The 25,945-nt window shown below is 39.4% G+C and overlaps 1 protein-coding gene across 4 annotated transcripts in view; it reads right to left on the bottom strand.

Moving 5' to 3' along the window:
• LOC136265684 (uncharacterized) overlaps positions 1-25,945 on the bottom strand; it is a 29,895-nt gene that overhangs the window by 1,325 nt on the left and 2,625 nt on the right. For all 4 annotated transcript variants that reach the window (XM_066060579.1, XM_066060580.1, XM_066060581.1 and 1 more), the window contains 9 exons: positions 20,388-20,437; positions 17,965-18,032; positions 17,854-17,910; positions 17,656-17,739; positions 6,229-6,322; positions 5,157-5,333; positions 4,009-4,151; positions 3,618-3,676; positions 2,979-3,075 (listed from right to left, as the gene is read on the bottom strand). In XM_066060579.1, the coding sequence (XP_065916651.1) occupies positions 2,979-3,075; positions 3,618-3,676; positions 4,009-4,151; positions 5,157-5,333; positions 6,229-6,322; positions 17,656-17,739; positions 17,854-17,910; positions 17,965-18,032; positions 20,388-20,437 (829 nt within the window). The remainder of the gene's footprint in view (positions 1-2,978; positions 3,076-3,617; positions 3,677-4,008; positions 4,152-5,156; positions 5,334-6,228; positions 6,323-17,655; positions 17,740-17,853; positions 17,911-17,964; positions 18,033-20,387; positions 20,438-25,945) is intronic.

Genomic DNA, 25,945 nt, shown 5'->3' with positions numbered 1-25,945 from the left:
CACTGGATACCAGACATGGGGCCAAGTACATGAGTACTTATACTTAAGTACACTTAAGTACAGATTTGAAAGTACTTGTACTTTACTTAAGTACTCTCTTGATTGCTGCTGGAGTACTTGTACTTGGAAAATTCAAAAGTACTTGTACTTTACTTAAGTACTTTTAAATGTACTTGACCCCATGTCTGCTGGATACAAAGGTGAAATTCGTGAAGAAAACTTGATCGCATACGATCGCTTCAACGTGACGTATACAAATGCTAATAACTTACAAATCCTTGGGTCTACTGCAACAAAACAAAGATTTTCTAACTTCTCTTGAGTAGGCGAATAAGATGATTCCAGGTTTTTATTGTTAGTCCCTTCCTTCACTATGAAAGAGGCGTTCAAAAAATCTACGGAATTTTTTCAATAATACGCAAATATTTCACCAATTGTTTTCAATGCTTTATACTGGAAATTTAGGCTTGCGCTATTGTGTCAGGTTTTCGCAGATCCGGTCACATTTGTAAATGGGATATCATCTGCATTAACTGGATTCATTGCAATTGCTTCTCCTACTGTTGTTTGTTAGTAATGCTGTGAAACGGGCTGAATACAGCTGACAACGAAGTGTTATGGACACTTCCTAGGCCAATCCAGTAATTGATAGTTGGGGTGTGTGAATTGTCCGTATTTTTCGTGGTGACTGGATTGATTGCAGAGGCACTTCTCCTACTGTTCTTCTTTGTAGCACTGTGAAACATAGCTGAAAAAACAAAAACAAACAAAAAAACATAATGGCCACTTCACTTTCGAGTCAGTAATTGATACCTATGGCACGTGTTTAGATAAAAACATTTAACTCAGTGCCACCATACTTTCTGCATTATGCGCAGGTTCACCAGTCTAGTCATTCATAATGTTACAAAAATGAAAAAAATAAGTATTTTAAGTTTGATTAGCGTAGAAAAAAGTAGGGAAACAAGGGAGGTCGGCTATACCTGTAGATATACTAGTGAACATTTAATCCCCCTTAATTCAGTCATGGGTATAGACTGAAGTAGGGATTAAATGTCCACTAGTATATCTTCAGGTGTAGCCCTCTTGTTTCTCTATTTTTTTGATCCCTCATCGAACTTAAAATTCTTTAGTAGGGTTTCAGCAATGAAAAGTAGTGAAACAAGAGATACGAATGATGGTAGCTATTACAAATTAGACTATGGTACGCATAGTATGCTTTGAAGTTTTGTCGTTAACGAGGTATTTAAAATCCAATAGATACCCGGGGTAGGTATCTAAACTGGTTAGATACACATGACAAAAGTATTTGTCATGTGTGCCACGTGTTTTGCTGGATTCCAGTTACAACAGCCATCAGAAATCATCGCTAGAGTGCGAAGAAAACATCACTGGATAATAGAGATGATCGTATTCATCTAGGAAGTCTACCAGTGAGTTGTTTTAACACTAATTCGATCAGGAAGTCGCCATTATTGGCAGTGACCAGAGCCGTACGAGCCATAGTCTAAATTGGTTATCACCCAAATCCACGGTATCTTTGCTATTTTAGAGACCTTCTGAATGGCACATAATCACCTCGGGCTTCGCCCTCGGTGATTATTGTGCCATTCCTTGATTTGTGCGATAACCTACACATACATAGGTATGTGGGAAAATCCCTACACTGTTGTCTTACCACCATCTGTTCAATGTCAAAGTAATAATTTTTTCACATAGCAACAGCTATGTTGCATGCAATAGTTACCATCCATATCTCCTGTTCCACTACTTTTAAATGCTGGAGCCCTATAATTTTTAATTGCACCATATATACAGTAGTTCATAAATTTGTTTTTGTTATAGCATACATTATGTTGTACACATGTGGCTGCTTTATTAGAGTATCTCAATCTCTATGCTTGTTTTGGGTGATCTACGTAATATAGATTAGGGGCATGGTTTGCCATGTCTAGTTTTCTACAGAAAAACTACAGTTGATTGTAGCTAGATCATAAAGGGACATGGTCACAGCTTGCACTGATCATTATTGTTGGTTTCAGTTCCACTTGAACATTCCATCCATGTCATGAGTTATTCCATGGTGGTCATTAAAAGTAAAAAGCCATCAGCAGTTTTACAAAGTGGTCACAACCACACATAAAAAGTCACTGTGACAGTACTGTGACAGAGCTTAGCTTAAGAAAGCTTCACCTCACATGTAATGCAGAACTTTTATGATGGACGGAACTATTCACCCTTCCCTACTGCAATACCCATCCTCCCATTCTCCACTTTTAAGTAACTGAATGTAATGTTATACAGTTAAGTATATTATGAATGTACATACAAGAGAGATTGCTGTAGTCACTAAGATCAGTGTTTAACTGAACTGAAATCAACAGTAAGTGCGAGATAGCATGCTCTGATCAGTTAGAGATGTAGTAAGATTAGCAATTGTTAAGTGTAGTTACACACGTATCTACTCCACCTACAGTAGCTTAAAACACTTCAAATAGTTTTGTGGCTCCTCTAAGGAAAGTGTCGATGTAAAAAATAATTAATGTCTCAGCATTGCATGAAGACAACGACCATGTAATTGAAGATAAAAATAAAAGGAAAGGCAAATCGCAGAAGGCAGATACTCATCGGAATCAGAAAAGGCACATGCCACCATTGCATTTTTAAATGATGGTCGTGCACTGCTTTGTTTGGCCTCTACCCTTGCAACTGTGGGCAGGCAGGCACGCTAGCAGGCAGGAAGACCAAATATCGGGTTTGGAAATTTTTCTAAAATATCAATATCCTGCTGTCTGTGAGTATTTTCTTGCTGTTAATGCTGGATTTAAACTTAGATACACTACTTAAAGCAATTCTGTTTAACATTTCTATGATGGCTTTTAACTGCAGCATTTTGGGGGTGCCTGTCACTTTAGTATGGAAACAGTACTAAACAGTACTACCGTATACTGTTTTATAAACCACATTCCAGATCTCACCTTGCAAAAAGAGGAGACACAAGTGCAATACACATCAGTAGACTGGCATTAAACGTTATATCCAAACAGGCACTCATCACCATCAGTACAAGAATGTCTATAATACAAATATACAACAACACAATAGAAATAAAACTCTATGTAGTCCTGTAACAAAATGATTGCACAGAAATTAAACGTTTTATAGCATATGGATTTCTAGTATTTGTATGTTTCCTTATTAGCTGCACGGTGATGAGTTTGTAGACTGAACCAGTAAACCACTGAAAACTGAACAAGAATATACAATGGACAGTGTTCCTTCAATTACAGAATACTCAAAAGTAGGCTTTGCTTGTTAACGTGGCTATACAGTTGAAAATTCCAAGCAGTGTAGTCTGTCCACTGTTATTGCCGATTACGTGAACCATTAAAATTGCGTGATGCAAGCGTGCATGTGCACACAAGACTTACCCTGCTCTTACTGGCCAAGTTGAATGCACACCATCTTGTCTAGGATGATCTTTAATTGTAGTTACATCCAAGAAAAAGCCATTTAACTTTGCACAATCTTTTGTTCACAGGACTATGTACAGTTTTAGATACTCTCCTTAACCCTTGTTGATAATCTTAACATAAAATTATTAATTAAACACTTACGTTTTGAAGGCCAACCAAACACTTCAACTCCAGTGTAATGTAAAATGATTAGTGGTGGCCTACAATAATATACACCATATTACATCAATCATTTGTGACCTGCTAAGCAAAACCTGCCATGTTTGCAAATTGGTTTGTTTTTTGTTCTTAGAGTAACAGAGGAGTGAACTGCCAAAGTTTCAGCCAAATAGCACTAGACAGTTGGAACAGCTCAAATTTGATTTGTACTACAGGTACAATCATAATTCATGATGGAAACAAGCTACAAAGATGTAATTGAGTTCAATGCGCTCATCATGACCCAGCAAATCCATGAAGGTATACTGTAGTATGCAACTTGCTCCACTTAGCAGGTTTTCACTCAGCCAGTCACATTTACTATCACACTTACCACATCCAAAACAGAGTATGTACCCCCATTAGACCTAATCCACGTAAACTGTTTGGTATAACAGCAGTGTCTCCTGGGGGAATCATCCACTTCTTAACACTAACTTCAAGTAGAGCATAAGTCAACATACTGAGAAGCAGGTACTAAAGATGGACAAAACGGTAATTGATAACCTCATAATAAATCACAACATACTGTACATGTAACAACTGCCAATTAAAGTCACTATGCAATTTCTGAATGTGTGCACAAGTTAATGTTTTACTGATATTAATTTTAGTGCAAGACAATGTAAAGTCCATAAAGCAGACATATTTACGTACAACAGATAAAATGCTTCAATATTGTGCAACCTATATTGTGCATGAATTAATCATCTTAGGATGGACTTTAGTGCAATAGAACTACCTGGGCTTAAATCCTGTGAGCTATAATGCAAAAGCCAACTACAGTACCTGTAGCAAGTACATGCCAAAATACTCTAATAGTGCAGTCACCCTATTAGAACAGTCAACTATGCATTTATTAGCTCAGCTACAGTACAAGTTACAATGTAGAGAGTTCAGCTACCAGCAAGTCACACAGAGTTGAACTACAGTACAAACAAGTCATTCAGTAGAGACTTCATCTCCATTACAAGTCACCCAGTAGAGAGATATGTAACAAGTCTTGCTGTAGAGAATTCAGCTACATTACAAGTCACCCAGTAGAGAGTTCAGCTACAGTACATCACCAGGTAACCTGTAGGAGAGTTCAGCTACTGTATGTCAAGTCACCCTGTAGAGAGCACATTACAAGTCACTCAGTAGAGAGTTCAGCTACATCACAACAGTGTGTCAACTTGTAGTAGAAAGAACATGCAAGGGCGTAGGGTCAGTTACCAATTACCCAATGGACATAACGTTTTTTCACTTTAAAAGCACTTTCAATGCTCTATTAAAGTAGTTGACTGTTTTATTAGAGTACATTGATCTATTTTGGTGGAAAGTGGTCGGCCTCCTTGATCGGTTCAGTTCTGTAAGCAATTAGTCTTCGAACAAATTGGTTGGTAAATGTCCAATGGCCGACCATTATAATCTGCTCTGCATACATGTACATGTGAAACATTCTTCTAATAATGTGTACTAAAGAGCTAATACCAAACTTACAAATATTCCTAGTACTGTGTTGTTAGTTTCACCATTAGAAGTAGTACTACCGACAAATGGGGTTGTGATATTCAGCTCTGGAATTGAGCAATTTGAACATCCATTGTTATCATTATTACTGTTGGAAAATATCCCAACCATACATACTCCACCAACTGAAATAATCAATGATATCACCTAAAATATAATGTACATTATTATAATGAACGTAACAAACACAAGGAATTTTTTTTCATAGAAAAGTAACAAATAAGGAAGGTTGCCTAGTGCCTACATGGTGAACCTGCAAAGGAAAGAATGATCTCAGACATACAGCTGTGTAGTATGAAAATTAATTGTGCATCTCAACTATCAACCATGACCAAATTTGAGAAAACAATTGATCTACACACAACAGTACTTTTGTAATAAAATGCATTTACGGTACTGTCCAAGTGCAATGTCGCACTCGCAACTTGCTGGAAATTTTAAAAATTGTTAATTAAGGGGTGTGGCAACTGTTTCACTAGCGATTCTTGTGAACGAAACAGCTACCACGTTGTCTCATGTGCGAAACAGTTGCCACGCCCCTTAATTAACAATTATTAAAATCTCAAGCAAAGTTGAGTGGCAAGCAAGTGCGACATTGCGCTTGGGCAGTACCGTAAAAACAATGGGCAAAAATACAAGTTCCAAAAATTTTTAACAGTTTTTATTGCCTCACTGGTCAAAAAAAGAAGCAATAAAATAAGTGTTGAAAAAAGTGCGGATATCAATGGTTTCTAAAACTAGGTCACAATTGCTGAAAAGCAACATAGACATCTCATTCCATATATGTACTGTATGTTCTCCTTGCGTCACAAAGAACAGCTGTACAATAAGTGTCTCAGCAATAAAACACTCATTATGAAAATTACAGGCAATTCCATTATAAATCACAAGAAGCCAATGACATGCTACCCACAAATCAACACCTACACTATGTGATACAGTCTAGTGGAGAAAAACAATGGGACACAAAAGAGGACAAAGGTAAGTCCATGATGCATGTATTGCCTACAATACTGTACATGATATACACATGACTACATACCTTTATTATACTAATACTTTCTCCAAGTAGAGGAATAGCAAATAAAAACACTGCAGCACATGATGATTGATAAATGGAAGTATTTACTGCAACACTAGAGAAACAAACAGAACTACTGTACTTATACATGTGTGTGACTGGAGAACTGGAATTATTGCCCGTCACAGCAAGTTTGATGTTTCACCAGACATAAAACTTCACTGTCAAAATCACCCAGAGTAGCAGTACTGTAGTTTGATTTTATGGCTGCTTTATTATGCAGGCCCAGTTGAAAGCAGCCATATGAGCAGTCTATGGTGCTCTGGTCAACCTGGGCATGGCTGTACAACTGTTGGATAAAGTGCTATACTCTATCATTTTATATAGCCAATTTAGAAGTGTTAACGTAGCATCTATACTAGGGCTGGGATGAAGCTTCGAATGCTTCGTAGGTTCGAAGGTTAAGGGTGCTCTGTACAGTTCATGTACAGCTCCCATGAAATTACCATAACTCACAAACGGTTTGGGAATATATACTGTACTTTCTTACCGGATATAAGCTAACGCTAGAGAACACTTTATTCCAAACCCAACTGCTAATTTGCTGTAGAATGCAAGTTATAATTTTTCTTTTTAACCCTTTCGATACCGTGAACGCACCAGTACGTTTTATAGCATATACTGCGTAATCCCACTGACGCACTAGTGGGTTTTTGTTGACTTCTGTTAGTCTTTCGGACCTACAGATCAACCCAACAACAGTATGAAAACACAACTACCACTGTTTAACTCCATAAACAATGGAGAATGAAATGACACTAGAAACACAGCCCTAGCGATTATCCTGCCTTGAAAAGCAACACTGAAACTATGATACAGCATTGAAAAATCACAGGAAAAGTTGCACATCTTTCGAAAACGCTTCATAAGTCGATTCTGTAGGTCCGATTGAAGAACGGTAAGTTTCAATAGACTCAGCATTAAATTCTGCATCTGATGATCTATTATATGACGTGATATGGTTACACAATCAAAAATGGTGGTCAAAGATATTCCAATAAAGTGCTAGCGTTATTGTGCGAATGAAACGTTTTGTAAGTTTGTAACAGAAAAGAATACAACAGTGAAACCTAGATGCCCATGCTAAGATATGATGAGTGATTCTTCTCAGGCATGTTCCACGGGCAGAGTAAGCAATCTGTGAGTTTTTCAAGGTGAAGGAATAGACAATGCGCGTTTCCTTAAATAATGCAGTTTTTTAATGTACGGAAGTAGAAAAATATGCAGTATCGAAAGGGTAATTAAACTAGAACTAGTCTTACAGTTTACACACTAGAACCTTGATACTTTCATGATACACTATACAAAACAATACAAACTATTGTGCATTTTTATTTTTGTCTTTTAGCTTCTCACTCATCAGATACTCAACTTCCGGTTAACTTCCGGTTTGACACTGCCACCAATCTTTCTTTTCACTTCCATGCTATTTGTCACCCGAAGTTGCTATCAAAAAACCACAAGCGCTCTTTTTTAGCAAAATTACTACAGTAACTCAACCAAACATTTCGTGCCTTTTGGGTGAAAAATGACAGACTAGTTCTATTTTAAACATAAGGGTGTAGAATAGCAAGGGGTGTGCCTGTTGCCTATTGCACAGGTGCTAATAAGGCACAGACTAATTAACGACCATAATATTTCCATCAATGTAAAAGTTAACCTGTTTTGCCATGTGACTTGGGAAGCCTTACACAAACTGTACAGAGCACCCTTAAGTAAACTTCGAATTATAAAACTATCCTTCGAAGCTTCGTAATGTACTCATAGTCTACGAAAGAATTACAAATAAATGTGGTTATCTTTACTGCAACTGCTTATTCCTCTTGCATGATCAATGTTCGTCTCTTTGCGATCGATCTTTGTGTGCCACACCCACTTTTAAACCATTGCAGTTCAGCTTGCTACCATAGTTGCAACCTTAAAAACACCTTATAAAGTGGTAGATAATGCATGGAAAGCATACTTTTAACCATTACTTGCTGTTTACCTGTGCATGATTGCAGTATAGCGGACACGCCCATTTGTAATCAATCGAGCACGTCATTCAGTACTGCTGCTATGCACTTTCCAAAAGCTTACAAACTTTATTAATAGGTTTAGAAAGATAAAACCTAAGAAGGATGTGCATAAATACAATAAAACCTACAACTTGAAAGCTAACACCGAAGCTTTGAATGTTCGAAGATTTTATTAGTGAATATTCGAAGGTAAATTTCAATATTCGTCCCAGCCCTAATCTCTACATGTTCCCCTTTTCACTCACGACCCAATTGGAGCTTGACTAATATGTTCACCCTCATAAAACAGTACCTAACATGGCAGGAGACTTGGCTGTTGCTACTTGTACAGTGGACACTCTCTGGCGTAGGTAAGGAATTGTTGGAAATTTATTTCATCTCAACCATTGTACAAGTAACCTCAACCATTGTACAAGTAACCTCAACCATTTTACAAGTAACCTCAACCATTGGTGAGCTATAAATATTATACTTCAAATCATCATTTCTCAATACTCACAAATAAGAGTTTTCCCAGAGACAGTCACATACACATACCATATGGAGAAAGGCACCTTCCTTAGGTACAGGTAAATAACATAAAGGTTTTGAAACTAGGGTTCCACTGACACAGAAAAATACCTACTGATCTGATACCAATACCTAGCAGTAAATTTTCACCGATACAGATACCAATACCAATAATTGCCATACAATTTACTAGAGCTGTGCATCTACAAAATTTGATCACTGGTGTAAAGGTCACCAATAATTGACGATAATCAGTTAATGCCGCAGTTAAATTCCACTATTTAGACATGGTTTTTAAATCAGTAAATATTTCTTTATGGAGCACATGTGCTTGTGTGATTGACATTTTCTGCAAGAATTAGTACTTTAATCACACATACACATGGACTTAAGTAAAGTAGGTAATTATTAATACACAATAAAATGCATTATACCAAGACCCAGTCACCGAATTACAGTGATTGGCATGTTCAGCACTCAAAGTTAGTATGTATTTGAGTGAAATAACTGGGAGCCGATTATTGGTTATTTAATATTTATCACCAGTTATTGAAGTTTTAGGAATCTTCGATCGATTAATCAGTTATTTGGTGAAAGTGAACAGCACTACAATTTACACACCTCTCAAATTAGTGATTAATCAGTTATTATGTGTGACTGTTCTATTAGAATACAGTGACTGTTCTATTAGAGTATTTTGATCTTTTTCATGCAAACATAGTAAGTAGCAGTTGCTCAATGCAATTCCTGCACCATTTATACTAGGATAATGCTCAACACTAACCTGTCATACCCCATGTTTTGCTAGCATAGCATTTATGATGATAGTTATGATGATGACGATTGGCACAAGTGGCTACTAATTGGTATTGGAATACCTAAATAACCGATACCAATTGATGCCAAAATGCCCAATATCAGCTCTGACTCGATACTGATCCGATTATCGGTGGAACACTATTTGAAACAGCAATATTGCTACTAGAGATGTACCGATTCAACTTTTCTGAGCTTTACCGATACCAATCCAATCTAGGAAATTTATTACCGATCCTACCGATATTGCACTGATCTGACATCAATTATCTAATATGATGACTGATCTTGCTTATAGCATTTTATAATCTCAGACTAAGCTAACTGGCCCATTGTTAGCTGAATGATGATCACAGCATTGTTACTAGAGTCAATACCAATGGTGGTGTGGCCTCAATTACACCACCCAGACAATCAGCAATGACAGCACCCACAAATATTTTAATGCATGCCTTGCCCATAGGCTGTTGTAGTAGAGATTCTAATAGTTTAGTCTATTTGAGTATGGTGTAGCACCATTCATTGTTTTCTGCCAAGGACCTCAATGAGCACCAGGCAATACAATGACACTATACTTTAGCTTATTTCGTAAATGGAGCATAGAAATGATAGAAGAAGTCTAGTATGTTTGAAGAAATGGTGATAAGAAAGATCGGTATCATGAATCGGTGGCTTCAACAGAAAATCGGTTCACCGATTTTGCTCAAATTGTTGAGATCGGCACCGATCCAATACTAGATCGGTACATCTCTAATTACTACCCTGTATATAATGTAAGAAATTTTGCAATGACAACAAATTGTAATGATTTTTACCTTACAACAATTCTTTAAAAAATTAATGAGCTACACTGTATTACATGATGCTAGTTTGAGTGTATTGGATAAGGGTTCTGTAGTAGTACAAGTTTGAGCTGGATCCTAAAACAGCTAAAATGAAAAGTTGATTTTTCCCAAGTGAATTAACATTTCAGCCAACCAGATGATTAGTGGTGATGGTAAAAGTGTCTACAACAGACACATGTACCCATCACAAGTTTGGGAAAGAGTTGCAATGGATACCACACTTTTATGGCTTCCCATGTACGATGAGGGTTAGACGAAGTTTAACCCAGGTTAACTGGATGATTGGAGTTTTCACTAGCGACAGGTAGAGGACATGTCGACGCAGACGAGGAAGGGTCACGTGTGAGGGTGCGGAAGAATTAGAAACACGCATACGCAAAGAGCGAGGAGACATGAGGAGTGGTGTGAAGCTTTGGTGAAAGTAGAGAATACGGTTATAGAATGGCTACGCCAGGCAACAACCCTAACACGAGCAAAGACCAGTCTGAGAAGGACAAAGACTCCCTTGAACCACCGGCGAAGATGATCCAGGTAGATGAACTGGAGTCGTCAATTGAGAAAATCCTGGAAAGAACACTGAGGAAGGCCACTCAGGAGCAAGGTCCCACAACGAGCACGGCAATACCGAGCAACACAGGTGAGACATAGCCCCCACCAGTAAAGGGTTCTCCCTGTAGTCCTTGCGAATCAGGGATGACGAACACAGTAGTGTTCTTCGATCGAATATGCCAAATAGGCGGGGGGCTAATAAGAGGGCGGACCAAACAGCCTCGGGTCGAAACGAAGCGGCTGGGTCGAGGAGGCATATAAGAGGGATTAAAAGGGCGGCACCCGGGTCCAAGCCACGTGTGTGAGTTTCATGTATTTAAAAATACCCTTGTGTTTTGCTTACTAGGTCCACTGGGAGTATGCCCCAATTTGTCAGACCTCCAGGGAATCCCGATGACTAACATAGGAACGACGCAGAGCGATGACCCGAAGCAGACAGGTGGGACGCCACCAGATCCCCAACTAAACCTGAGTAACCTCCTCAACCAATCCAAGGTCACAAAGACAGGAACTGGAGCAGAGTCAGGAAAGGAGGCAATGGGGGGAGTATATGTTGGGGCCGGCTTGTCACCGGTGTCCTACAAACTGGCACAACGTATTCTCCAGTGGGAATATATCGACATGGCAGAACTGCTACCAGAAGTCCAGTTGTTTGGAGGAGCGGAAGATGGGAGATCAGGAAATAGAAGAACCACAGTCGTGGACAAACTACAATGCTTCGGGATATATGTGTCAGTACTGGCTCCAAGCTACCCTGAGTCTATCCCGGAGTTGATAGCGTACATGCTGGAGATCGTTGGGCAAGCAAAACGTTTTCGAGGGAAGACCTGGGTGTTATACGATGCCACGTTTCGTAGACAGGCAGCGGCGTCAGGGAACTGCCGGTGGTCAGAGGTGAACAGCACTCTACATGAGTCCTGTTACTCAGGAGAGGCACCATCAGGCCTGGGGTGTGAACTGTGTATGTCAAGTGCTCACTCCACAAGAGAGTGCGCACTACGGGGGAGGGACAACGGAACTACAAGTCCAGGACCACCAACAGCAGGTTACAACAGACCGGGATGGTGGCAGTTACCACCATCGGGAGAGGTCTGCAAATCCTGGAATGAAAACAGGTGTTGGTACCCAATGTGTCGCCATACACATGTATGCCACTTGTGTGGGAAATCACCCAGCCACATCTTGCCAATGGGCTCCGTGAACCCTGGGACCACCACAGCGGCATAGCCAGGATTTTTTGAAGGGGGGTTCCAGCACCAGCATTGAGTGACTAGAAGCAGGGGTCTGGGGGCACAGCCCCCAGCCGCTGAAAGACTTTCAATATTTTAATAAATCAAAACTCAGCAAATTGCTATATTTTATGCAAAAAGTACATTATTTATTTATTTTATTTTTATTAGTTTAACCAAAAGGTAAGGTGAATACAAAAGGCAAATATGCCTATATGAGTACCACCTACAAAAACAATACAATACAAAACCAAACAACTAAGGATACATTACAACAGTACATTGAAATAAAAGCCTACATTAAAAACATACATGACTTAATCAGAAACAAAAATTGTATAACATTCACCTAAAAGTAGTGCGGCGTGTAGTTGACAGAATGTCAAATGGAATGGAGTTCCACCAAAAAACACTGTTCACAAAAAAGGAGTAATGGTAAGAGTTTATGGAGGACTGCTTGCATAGAATAGACAATGAGTGTGATCTGGTAGAGGCAGCAGAAGAAAAAGTGAAGTAATTGCTAAACTTTAGAGATATATGATGGTGAAGAATATCATAGATAATTGTCAATGACAGATGTTTACGTCGGGTGGAAAGAGATGGCCATGATAGCTCTGTACAGCATTCCTCAGATGATTTAGACCATTTATAGGTCCTAGGACAAAATCTGCTACCACAAATCCAGCGAGAACCATGGTTTTGTACTCGTTCAAGGGCAATGGAGTTTTTATGAGTGTGTGGATTCCACACAGTACTTGCATAATCCAGAATAGGAATCACAAGTGATCTAAAGGCCTTTTGTTTTGAAGAAGCTTTAAATTAATTATGATGCCCCTGGGATGAAGGTAGTACTAGATAAAGCCACCTAGTAGAAACAGACAGCATAACACATAGAGACACATATATATAGTAATCTGTAAGTGATGGTTATATCTCACTGTGGTATAGGAGCCATGAATCCACTGATACAAATGACAATCAAAACAATATAACTATACAAATATGCATGCATAGCATGGATTCATTTTGCATAACACAAGTGATAAATTACTAGAGCTCTATATCTTTAAACACTGCACACCAAAGCTATAGCAGTATAAGGTCATGCTAAGTTTTGCATTTAATGTTGGAATGTCTGAAAACTTCATATGGACATGGATATTTACATGCATGTTCTATTAGAGTATATACCTGACTGCTCTATTAGAGTATATCGATCTTTTTAACAAGTTTTGAAGAGGGCTCATGAAATCCTTCCCTGAGAGATGAATGTAAGTTTTATCAATTGTTGTGCTGTGCCATTACACTACACTGCTCACTCATTTTGTCCTGCCACACTAAATGGTGTCAGAATCCTGCTTGCAGAAGTCTAAATTTTACAGGGGGGATTCCTGAACTCCCCGGAACCCCCCCTCCCTACGCCCCTGCACCAGGTAGCAGGATGAAGAGTAACAGACAGGGTTGGCCAACACCCTAAGGAAGTGTGGAACTTGACAAAGTTAGGACAGCCAATTTGATTTTAAAAAGAAATAATGCAAATAATATTAATTATTTTTTTAAAAAAAAGGGAAAACCGCCAACCAGCAACAGGGCAACGAAGGCTATTGTGGGTCGAGATGAGCGGCACAGTCGACGGACAATAATAGATCAGGGGACCGGGAAACATAAGGGAAGAGCTACGGGGTAGCGAGCGGTAGCAACCGTATAAAGAAAAACTGTCTATTGCAGATGAATACCGATACATCGAGGACCTGCAGCGACTGGATGGTTGCCGACCAAAAGGGGGGAGCAGGGCAGTGCCCATGTGGATGATGGGAGTGATTACACCGCTGAAGTGGGAGATGTGGGCATGAGCACTCACACGTCACCCAGACCACCGGTTCAGGGATTACATTGTTAGCGGCATCCAGGACGGATTCCAAATAGGGTATGACTACAGCCACCAATGTAAGCTTGCTGGGAAGAACATGAGGTCAGCACAGCAAAACCCATCCGTGGTGTCAGATTACCTATTGACAGAGTGTACTGCAGGCAGGGTGATTGGCCCTTTTGAATGGCATACTGTATGTTCCCTCCAGGTTCGATACAAGTCAGCAAATTCGGGGTGATTCCCAAAGGAACGTCAGGGAAGTGGCGACTCATATTGGACCTGTCTGCCCCAGAAGGGTCTAGCATCAACGACGAAGTAAGCACAAAGTTATGCTCCCTCCATTACGTCAAGGTAGAGGACGCCGCTCGTGAAGTAATGAATCAAGGGTACAACGCATGGATGGCAAAGATAGACGTCAGTCAGGCCTACAGAAATGTCCCGATCCATCCAGACGATCGATGGCTATTAGGAATGCAATGGGAAGGAAAAGTATTTATTGACACAACAATGCCCTTTGGATTATGATCAGCCCCAAAGATATTTACAGCCCTGGCAGACGCGGTGGAATGGGTACTGCATCAACGGGGCGTTAGTTTCATAATCCATTATTTGGACGATTTTCTATTGGTAGGTGGTACAGAGTACGCAGCGTGCGCAAATCAACTGGGGATTGTCTTGAACACCTTCGAGGAATTTGGCTTGCCAGTGGCACTGAACAAATTGGAAGGCCCCTCAGCCCGGTTGACGTTTTTGGGTTTCGAGATCAACTCAATAGCAATGGAGGTGTGACTGCCGCAAGTGAAGGTACGAGAATCACAGAGCAAAATCGCAGGCTAAGAGCACAAACATTCATGCTTAAAGAAGAAATTGGAGTCATTAGTGGAGAAACTGGCTCATGCGTGTAAGGTGGTGAGACCTGGAAAAACATTTCTCCGGAATCTGTACCAAAAATTAGCCGGAACAGCCCAGCCCCATCATCATATTCGCTTCAATGTCCCGGTACGATCAGACTTGATGTGGTGGACGTTATTCATGCGAACATGGAATGGAGTGTCGATGCTACGGGAGTACAGACCACGGCGAGCCGATTTTGAGATATGGATGGACGTGTCAGGAAGTTTTGGCTGTGGGGCAGTGTGGGGCAAACGATGGCTGCAAGCTGAGTGGTCAAAAACTTATGCAGAGGCCCCACAAGAATGGGGGGAGGATGGAATTACACTGAAGGAGCTGGTACCGATAATAATGTCATGCGCGATTTGGGGTCCGCAATGGCGTCAGTCATCGATACTGGTACATTGCGACAACGAAGGGGCTGTCGCCGTTGTCAATTCGGGATACAGCAGGGTAGAAAAGATTATGCACTTACTACGTTGTTTGTTCTTCATTCGAGCCCAGTTTGGCATGGAGGTGAGAGCAGTGCATGTGCCAGGGAAGGATAACATACTTGCAGACGCAATTTCACACAATAACTTGAGTGTCCTCTCATTGCAGATGCCAGAAGTGGAATCCAAGGGGGAGGCCATCCCCGAGGAGCTGGTGAAACTGCTATTGAAGGAGCGACCAGACTGGACGTCGGCATCTTGGTCCCGATTGTTCACAAGCTGTTTTCATCAGGACTAGCAAAAGCGACGCAAAGAACATATAAATCAGGGAGCAAGCGATACATGGAATTTTGTACTAATTTAGGTTTAACCCCTTTTCCAATGACAGAATCAGTGTTGACATACTTTGTGGCATTCTTGTACAAGGAAGGGTTAACAGCAGGCACAGTAAAGAGCTATCTGTCAGCAGCAAGACACACCCAAATATCGTTAGAGCTGGGGGACCTGAATATGCCAGGAATGCCGCAGCTAGAATTCGTGGTAAAAGGCTTAAAGAAAAAGACAGCTTCAGGACAGAGACAAACAAGGCTACCAATAACCCCTGAGATTTTAAGAGCCTTAAAAAAGTGTGGGAAAACGATACAGACCGGGAAAAAGCAGTCATGCTCTGGGCAGCAGTATGCATGTGCTACTTCGGATTCCTTCGCTCAGGGGAGATAGTGGTACCGAAGGACAGTGAGTATGATGAAACAGTTCACTTGTCGTATGGAAACGTGAGGGTAGATAGCACTGTTAACCCACAACACTTAGAAGTGGAGATTAAGGCATCAAAGACTGATCCATTTAGAAAAGGTGTGACAGTGTACCTAGGCAGAACGGACCGCGATTTATGTCTGTTGTCAGCGATATTGGCATACATGGTACAGAGAGGTTCTGACAAAGGCCCATTTTTTTGGTTCACAAGAAGTCGTTTTCTGACATGGGAAAGACTGGTGACAGCAATGCGGGGAGCACTTCAGCAGGCAGGAGTGGATGCTCAAAGGTATGCAGGACACAGTTTTCGGATTGGGGCAGCAACAACAGCAGCACGCTGTAGACTTCCAGATTCGCTGATAAAAACGTTGGGGAGATGGGAAAGTGCAACCTACACAGTTTATATCAGGATTCAAAGAGAAACTATGCTCGGTGGCAAACAGCCTTGTCCAACAAAGCAAGTGACCAGAGGATGAGTAGAACTGACATCGTTTTTATAATTTGGAGACATTGTAGAGTTGTGATGTTATGTTGTTACAATATAAGCATAGTATATAAAAGGGTAGCTAATGGAGGAAAGAAACCCCCCGTTTGCTTGGGTGAGGTCTGAGCTGTTGGGCGGCAGCTCAGCCTCTGGGTACAGTGGGCACCTACGCCCACGTGTCTCACCCAAGCCTGTCGAGGTCACGTGCACCAAGGGCTGGAACGCAAGGGTGTGGTGCTGACGAGACGAGAAAAACGATAACCCAGCATGGGGGGCAATGTTAAGTAAGTATACAGGGATGAGGGTTAGACGAAGTTTAACCCAGGTTAACTGGATGATCGGAGTTTTCACTAGCGACAGGTAGAGGGCATGTCGACGCAGACGAGGAAGGGTCACGTGTGAGGGTGCGGAAGAATTAGAAACACGCATGCGCAAAGAGCGAGGAGACACGAGGAGTGGTGTGAAGTTTTGGCCCACCTCTCTCCCATCCCTAGAATTTGGTCTTAGTTTTCCGGTGTACTGGGTTGGAAAGAGTACACTGTGACTAGTGCTGGGTACAGTGGGCACCTACGCCCACGTGTCTCACCCAAGCCTGTCGAGGTCACGTGCGCCAAGGGCTGGAACGCGAGGGTGTGGTGCCGACAAGACGAGAAAAACAATAACCCAGCACGGGGGGCAATGTTAAGTAAGTATACAGGGTACGGACATGCTGTCGTAACCAGTTAAATAAAAGATTTTTGATTGATTGATTGTAAACACTGTGTCAGGCATTGGGGCAAAAAGATTTTTAGCAGTCAAGTGATATATACTACAAATGAGCCAAATTTCAAAATCATGCGTAATTGCATTCATGAGTTATTAAATGTTTTTGAGGATTCAGCTCAACGCGTACATACTATAACAATATTATGGAACAAGGTGGTATGAGAAGACTTAACTTTGTGAAGTATATATCATGGATACACATGGAGTACTAACAACACACACAGTACCTGGTTCTAGGTAATGACAAATACCAAAAATAAGCTGATATCAATGATACAAGACTAATATATCCACTAACAAAGAACATTTTCCTACACAGCAGAAAAAAACACATAATAACTAATACAAGTGTATGCAATGTACAAATCACACACATAGTCCTGCACACACACATATGCCCAGCCACAAGGTAAATCACCACTTACTTGGGAGAAACTAATCCATCCCCAGCTTTGTTACACTGGTAACCACCAGGAAATATTCTAAGCACAAAATACACTTCACAAAGTAAACAGACCATCATGTGATATGCTTACCTCCAAATCTTCCACACTACATACATCAAACTGTAAAATGAGTGAACCCAGTAGACTAACATATAAGGCTGGAATAAAATAATGAACTAACTCATTTTAGCAATGTGAGCAAACACCAGTAACAACATGACAGTGTTATCACAATGTGTATCAGATACAATGGTAATGTGTGTGTGTGTAGTGTAGTGTAGTGTAGTGTAGTGTGAGTGTGTGTAGTGTGTGTGCAGTGTAGTGTGTGTGTGTGTACTGTGCGTAGTGTATTGTGTGTGCGCATGTGTGTACACTGTATGTGCCTGTGTGGTTACGCGTATGTGGCATATACATACAATGTAATTCATGACAGGACCTAAAAATTAAATAGTAAGTATGGACAATGACAAATAAGCACATTATTAATAGAATGGAGCGCATACTGAATTATCACTCCAAACAGATAAAATAATTCTGCAAGTATACAAATACACATGGCTAAGTAGCTACAAAGCCCTAATTAGAAATATGAAAGAAATACTGTAAAATAACAACTATGCTACCAAAACAGATAGTCTAATAAAGCTAAGCCGCAATGTGATGATGTCACTATGTACATGTGGTCCAGTAACCAAGATTTAATTTATTATTATCTTGACTATACAGTAACGTGTAACAAATACATGTAACTCATTGAATACCGAGATAAAAGTATTTCTGTAAAACATAATAACCATTTCAGCTCAGGGAAATAATTTGTTTACACATGGTTATGTGGCCACACCCATTACGTGACAAGAATGGTGCACTTGTCAATTACTCTTTACTTAAAAGTTTACATACAAAATACACTGTACAACAATTTTTGTTCCGAGGGGAAGGTAATGACCAGAAATTTCATAGGGTCACTTCTGAAATTATTTCTGAAAGACAAAATATTGCCTGAAATTTTGTACATTTGAAAGATGAAGGTTGATGATCAAATGGATGTAATAGGATTTTCATGGAATTTTATGGAATCTAAAATTAAGGATTTTCTAATTTTGAATTTTGTGGAGAAAGATCTATCTTTGAAATTTTGTAGATGATTTAGGCTCATTACCTACCCGTCGTTATGTTCATTGTACACAAGTTTCAGATTTATCATAGTGAACAAATAATGCTGGATGGTGTTCTGTACCATGTGAATTATTACATAACATGGATTATATACATGTAACTATTTGTAGTAAACTCAAATAACTTTTTGCTGAAATTTTCTAATCACTCAATCCACTAGTCTTGTACCCAGACCCCACCCACTGTGTTAGGTAGGGTATGGTGACAATGCTGGAGTTTTGGGCCATACATGGTTCTTATTTCTGACCAATCAGAGGTGTAGAGGCTTATCACTTTCAGTACAAGGACCCGTGCCAAAATATACATTTCCAGTACCAAAGTTGTTCTGATGGATCCTGGCACATGTGAGCATTTATGCTGTACCAGCAAGCAGAGATGGCAACCAAAGGTATTAAAGTTGAAGAAGTTGTCAACGAAGCCGCCTTGGAATTCAGGGTTTGAACCTATAAGCAGCGCAAGGTGGCTACTACCTTTCCATCAGTCACAGACATACCTTTACAGTCTTACCTAAAGTATCTAGGTTGAATTGCTGCAAAGTAAAGTGCCACTCAAGAGACACATACCAGCCTTTGTATGGCTTTTCAGGACATCTTATGGTACTGGAAATGCACTGGAATGATTGTTTCTTTTTTTTTGTTTGTTTATTTTTAGGTGGGTACTTATACTGGAAGCAATAACCCCATACATTACAGTATGGTCACACAAAATTAATAACTGTACACTTTGTATGTATTTTAGCTGTGTTGTGTCTGAAGATACTACAGGAAAACTGTGATCCTGCAGGCAATATTAAGTTATGAATACAACAATACACCATCCAGCAGTAGTGATAAAATGAACATGTAAGAGCTGAAACAATACAGAACAAACAGATACACTTCTGTTACTATAAATGTGATTGTTGTGACTAACTCAAGTTTAAGCAGTGAAGTACCCCACAGAAAAACAAGTAGCTGGCTTGATCAGTAATGATAATATAAAACAAGTACTTCCAATGCTTCCTACTGTATGTATTCTAACTCCCATTAAATTTTCACACGGTGGAAAAAAGCAATAGCGTATATGGATAATATACAAAAAAGAAACTTCTACAGCCGCAGCCATTACCCACTAGTGGTACTGCTAACTCCCACTACACTATACTCCATTGTTTCAGCTCTACTAAAACAAGTACCATGTACTGTACATTCAAATTTTTGAAGGATGAATATTTCATAGGCTACACAAGACAATATTGTGAGCAGTCCTAAATATGATCCTGTCTTTACACATAGCTGTTAGAAAATTCACATCCTTCAATAATCTGTATGTATGTGGGATATCTTGAGACATACGTGAGGGTAATCAACTTCAAGATCCTGAATTTTTTCTGCCATTGTCACCCCTACAATACATATCTTTTGTCATGTACGTAAGTAGTGAGACTGTTGTAGTCCATTGATGGTACTATATACCATGCAGTAGGCTTAGCAACTTATAGACTCTACAAAGTACAGTAATTTGGTGGGTAGTATACATACATGATATACCATTGATTTTAGAAAGGTCCAGTTAACCAGGTACTGTATGCAACAGTACTAATAATTTAAAGGTACAGTGTACACAATGCTGTGAAGAACATATTTCTATGCCTATGAAATATTGCATTGTAAACTCAACCTGCAGTATACTACCCACAAAAACCTTCTCCTTGAAGCATATGGTTATCATTACAGCGTATGCTTCAAAAATACTAAAGAACTGGGCATAGAGGAGGCTGGCCACACATCACCACCCTATAATACACGTCATTGTACAACTAAACATGGTGCTTGAAATTTAAAACAATTCTGATACATTCACGAGAAATATGGATAACATGGTGCTTGATTCTTAGCCATAAGGTACATATGGTACTGCTCAAGTGCAACGTCGTCTTGTGAGAGTACGAGCAATTAAAAACTCCCTGATTAAGGGGTGTGACACCCATGTGACTGATGTGAGTATACACTTGCAAACAAAACGGGTGCCATGCTCTTTAATAAGTGAGCTTTTAATAACTTGCTAATTAAAGGAAGTGGCACCTTCGTTCACGAGTATATGCCTTTTAAACAAATAGCAAGTTTTTAATGCTCACACTCTCACGAGACGGCACTGCATTTGAACGGTACCGTAGGATGATGAAATAAGGGCTCTGGGATCTGTGATACAGTACATCTAATATGTCAAAATACAACACTGAGGTTTTGGAATTAAAGATCACAAGATGTTTGATGAAGTGTCCTCTAAGCTGGACAGTTTGATTACTAAAATATACAGGGAATGTTCACAAAAGCAAACTTTCTCCAAATGTGTAATTTGGTAATACTCAAAGAAAAGAATTTCAGTAGTCACCCACTTCCATTAGGAAAAATATTTACACAAGAATCACAAACACCATACAGCTTTCACAACAGTAGTTTGCAACAAGCTTTCGTGAATTTGATTATGACAAGATTTTATTTCATGCAAACATTTCCAGATTCAAGTAAACTCCAGGTGTGTAATTTGCTAACTACTTGTCAATTAACTATTGCAATATTCTAAGGTGTCTGAAATTGTCAATGTGGAAGAAGTACAGATACATATAAACAAGTATTATCTACAGCTGTAATTTATGCCTAATGTTTTCTCACATACAAACCAGATCTGCAAGAATCCTGTGGACATGTTAGTGCAAGCATAATTTTACTAGGCAACACAAGTATTGAAATATACCCTTCAAACATTCGCTAATACAATGTTCAAACATTCAAAGCTTCAGTGTTAGTTTTCTAGTTACAGCTTTTCTTGTATTTATGCACAAAGACATCCTTCTTGAGTTTTATCTTTCTAATCCTATTTAATACATTTGGAAAGTGCATACCAGCAGTACTGAATGATGCGATCGATTGATTGCAAATGGGCGTGTTCACTATACTGCAATCATCCATAGGTAAACACCTATTAATGGCTAAAAGGATGTTTTCCGTGCATTATCTATCACTTTATAAGGTGTTGCAAGGCTACAACTATGGTAGCAAGTTAATAAAACTGTGATGGTTTAAATGTGGGTGTGGTACTTGAAGATCAATCGCGAAGATACAAACATTGATCACGCAAGAGGAATAAGCAGTTGCAATTAAGATAATGCCGTTTATCTGTAATTCTTCTGTAGACTATGAGTACATTACGAAGCTTCAAAGGATACTTTTATAATTTGAAACCTTCGAACCCACAAAACATTCGAAGCTTTGTCCCAGCCTTAAATATTACTATAGAATGCATTAATCCATTGTGATGGCTGAATTCCTGGTGACTACTGGCCAAATCACCGAATCTCATCATATATACAGGTACTTCAGTAATCATACACTTCAGTAAAAGCCATCTCAAACAACGGAATCCCAACTAACCATCTATGTACAAAGGTGCTTTACACACTACAGCACCTTGCATAAAAAAGTTTGCAAATTTGTCATGAGCATTTATGATACTTTCGTGAAACTGTAATTACGAGGATGAGGTGAAGTTTAAATAGTTATGCTCACTTGTGCAAATTTGTAGGTCTCCTTCACAAATTTGTAGGGCTACCTTCATGAATTTGTGGCTATTCTTACATTGATGCCTACAAAAACTTGTAGTGTCTCAGTATAAATTATGCACTGTAAGCTGTCTCTATGTGCATAACCATTCATGATCCTGTCATCTACTGAAGCATTACAATACAAGCTCTCATCAATATAAGGTGAACATTTTAATGCAACGTACTGTATACAGTTACTTATGATGTGATCCTTTCACAGCTGGTTTCTCCATGATTTATATCCTTCTTGCAGTGTTGTGTTATGTACTCATGTGTACCATGCCACACCTGGGATAAAACAGTCGAAGGGTCATCTCCACCTGTCCCCATGTATGTATGTATGTATAGTAGTGTCTTTTTGGTAGTAGAGGTACAATAGATTTCAACTTGAAGGATTTAACTCGCCTATTTTAATAACAAACACTTAACCGCGATTACATAATAATCGCACACTAGTCCGGGAAGGATACAGCTGTTAATAGGTTAATACACACAATGGATGAATCACTAAATTGTAATTTTTTTGAGTACTTGTATGATGAAGGAAAATCCTAACTACGTACAAAACCTTAGCATCATCATATTCCGCAAAGTAAGTGGCATTCAAAAATCTTTGTTTCATGCCAGTGCTTACAAGGAGAAGGAAGATATGACCTTGCTATTTTTCATATCACCACTGTACAAATTGATCTTCCTGTTGCTAGCACTTGGTAGTGCTGGCTGAAATTTCAGTTGATGATTTATTTGGCTATGTAATAAAAGGAATTCAAAAAATATGCAATCACATGGGGTCCTTAACCCTCATTGCCACAACCGCCATATGGCGGTTTCGATTATAAACGCCTGTAGCATCACATTCTAAACACTGTGTAACTTCAGTCAAGCGTTCTAGTAGCCCCTGCGCTTAGCATGACCTTAGGTGAACGGTAACAGGGATAACCGGTCTCTCGTGCACTATTGCGTGGTAATAGACGATGCAATCGCGTACTTTCGGAACGTCGATAACAAGCATTGTAGACAATTCTTCGACGTGATAATGGCACTACTAATAAACAGAAACGGTAAGGAGAGGATATTATACGTTTGAGTGGCGTATTGCTACTTTTGCACGTCTCGAAATAGTGACCTCGTGCTTGTATGTGCATGCGCACTTGCTCAGATGCTGGAAAACCTGACTTAGAGATAATTGCTTCAATTGTAAACAGGTTAGTGATTTTTATTGTACTATTATACACAGTGCTAGCCAGTAAAGTAGTGAAATTTTACATTTGGTTTCACTTGGATCGATTTTTGTACTTTAAAGGATTTGTGGTTGCTCTTGTGTAAACAGCAATTTCATAATCGAATTCCTTGTTCTATAACGTGTAATTTGATATGTGACCAGATTTTACAGAACCGATCCAAATCGCACATCAGGCAAAATCAAACTAACACCACCAGTGGATAGCTACACTATCGTACTACAAGTTTTGACCCTCAGTATTACTCAAACTACACGAGGCTGGTTTTTACACACGTCTTTTCTGGGTGGTGTGGAGTACTCAAATGGCGGTTTCAGGCCTTGTGAAGGACCTGGCTTGGCAAGAGTCAGTAGTTTACTGGTGGACAGCCTTATAATGTTGGCCAGACGTGTTCTCTGTTGATTTTGCTACATATCAGCCACTAAGGAGCCAGCACAGCCCTGTAATCTCGTGTCTGGACTCCAATCGTGGTCTGCCTCCATTTTGAGGTCTATCTCTTGCCCTCCCCGCCACCCCCAGCCTCCACCCCTTTGTGAGCACTCGTGATACTACTTCGCTCGTCCAACTGCTCAGATTTTCTATCTTATTTGGCGGGAAACTGTACAAGCAGCTACAAGTACTGGAAGTGGCTTGAAAGGTAACAGATTGATGCATCTTTTGTGTAAATTTCATACGCGTGCTTGCTATCCTTGGAGAGTTATGCTGGCTTCAATTCTTTAAAACCGTTTATCTCAGAACTTCTAATGTGCGATTTGGATCGTTTTTCCAAAATCCAGTCACATATATAGTTTTATAGGATTATATGGTATGCTGTGTAAGTTATAGCAGTTTAGATACAGTAGATTGGAGCCTCTACAAATTTAGCGGTGAGGGAGATCCACACTATTAACCCTTTAAGGACCGCTGCCGTAATATTACGTCCAAAGTAGGTATTGCTCGAAAGACCAGCACCGTAATATTACGTCCAAGATTATTGGCAGTAAACAAAGAGCTATAACTCCGCAACAAATGAAGCTATTAGATCGAAACAGGGGCCATTGTATTCGCCATTCATAGGCAATTCTTTTGATATATAAGGCCAACTTATCACGCAAAACTAAGCCTGTGTAAAATTCCTAACAAAGTACAAACATGTAATATTTACACAACAATAAAACTAACCTTGTAGAAATCGCTCCATAACTTTGGCTGTGTTAATCGTATTAACTTCAAATAAAGCTCAGAGTGCTCACTATTTAGAGGCGAATAATTTGATATACAAGATCACGTGATGCGGTTTAAAAAAACTAAAATGGCGGACTGTTTTTATTGATTGTGTCACGAAGAAATCGATCACGTGTAGGTGTTTGAAACTCACCTTAGTGCTTTTAAGACATTGGTTCTACGCTTTGGTAAGTTAGATAATGTTGTTTATTATTGTCAGGCGAGTCTTTTAGTATAGTTTGTTATACAATTGAGCACTTGTAGGGGCTTTGTCAATGCTATAAACTTATTATATTTTTTAAAAACACTAAATGCGCAATAATCATAAAACGTGTGGGCTTTCAGGGTAGACTATGCACACAATTTTTGGTCCTTAAAGGGTTAAATAAGTACAATAGGTATAACAATGTAACATCAATATGAAAGCCTTTTCTATCTACAACACACATAGTTGACAAATCTAAAGATTATGTAAATGATGAATGACATTTCATTTTCAGCATTGCCTTTATCCCAAAGGCTGTTGGCAGTTAATTTTATGTCGTAATTTGTACTACATACATACAGTATGTAGCATATGTGCTCAGCAAAGAATTCAATCACAAACAATATTTATATGTACGGTATATAGTGTAGTTGAGAGGTACATGAAAATTTCAACAACCTGAAAGCACACTAAAGCTGTAACAAGCTGTAAAACAGTAGAACAAGAACAAAGATACTCGTAAGTAAAATTACTATTTTAAAGCCATCAATTCCGAGTAAATTCCTGTTCACCAAAAACAAGCCACACAGCACAAAGGAACCATAAATTAGATGGTGCATAATGAGATAAGTGCATGTCATTATGGAAGTCATCAAACTT

This window comes from Dysidea avara, chromosome 9, assembly GCF_963678975.1.
Source record: "Dysidea avara chromosome 9, odDysAvar1.4, whole genome shotgun sequence".
Lineage (NCBI taxonomy): Eukaryota > Metazoa > Porifera > Demospongiae > Dictyoceratida > Dysideidae > Dysidea > Dysidea avara.
The sequence above is the reverse complement of the archived record's forward strand: the minus strand, read 5'-3'. Positions and strand labels throughout refer to the sequence as shown.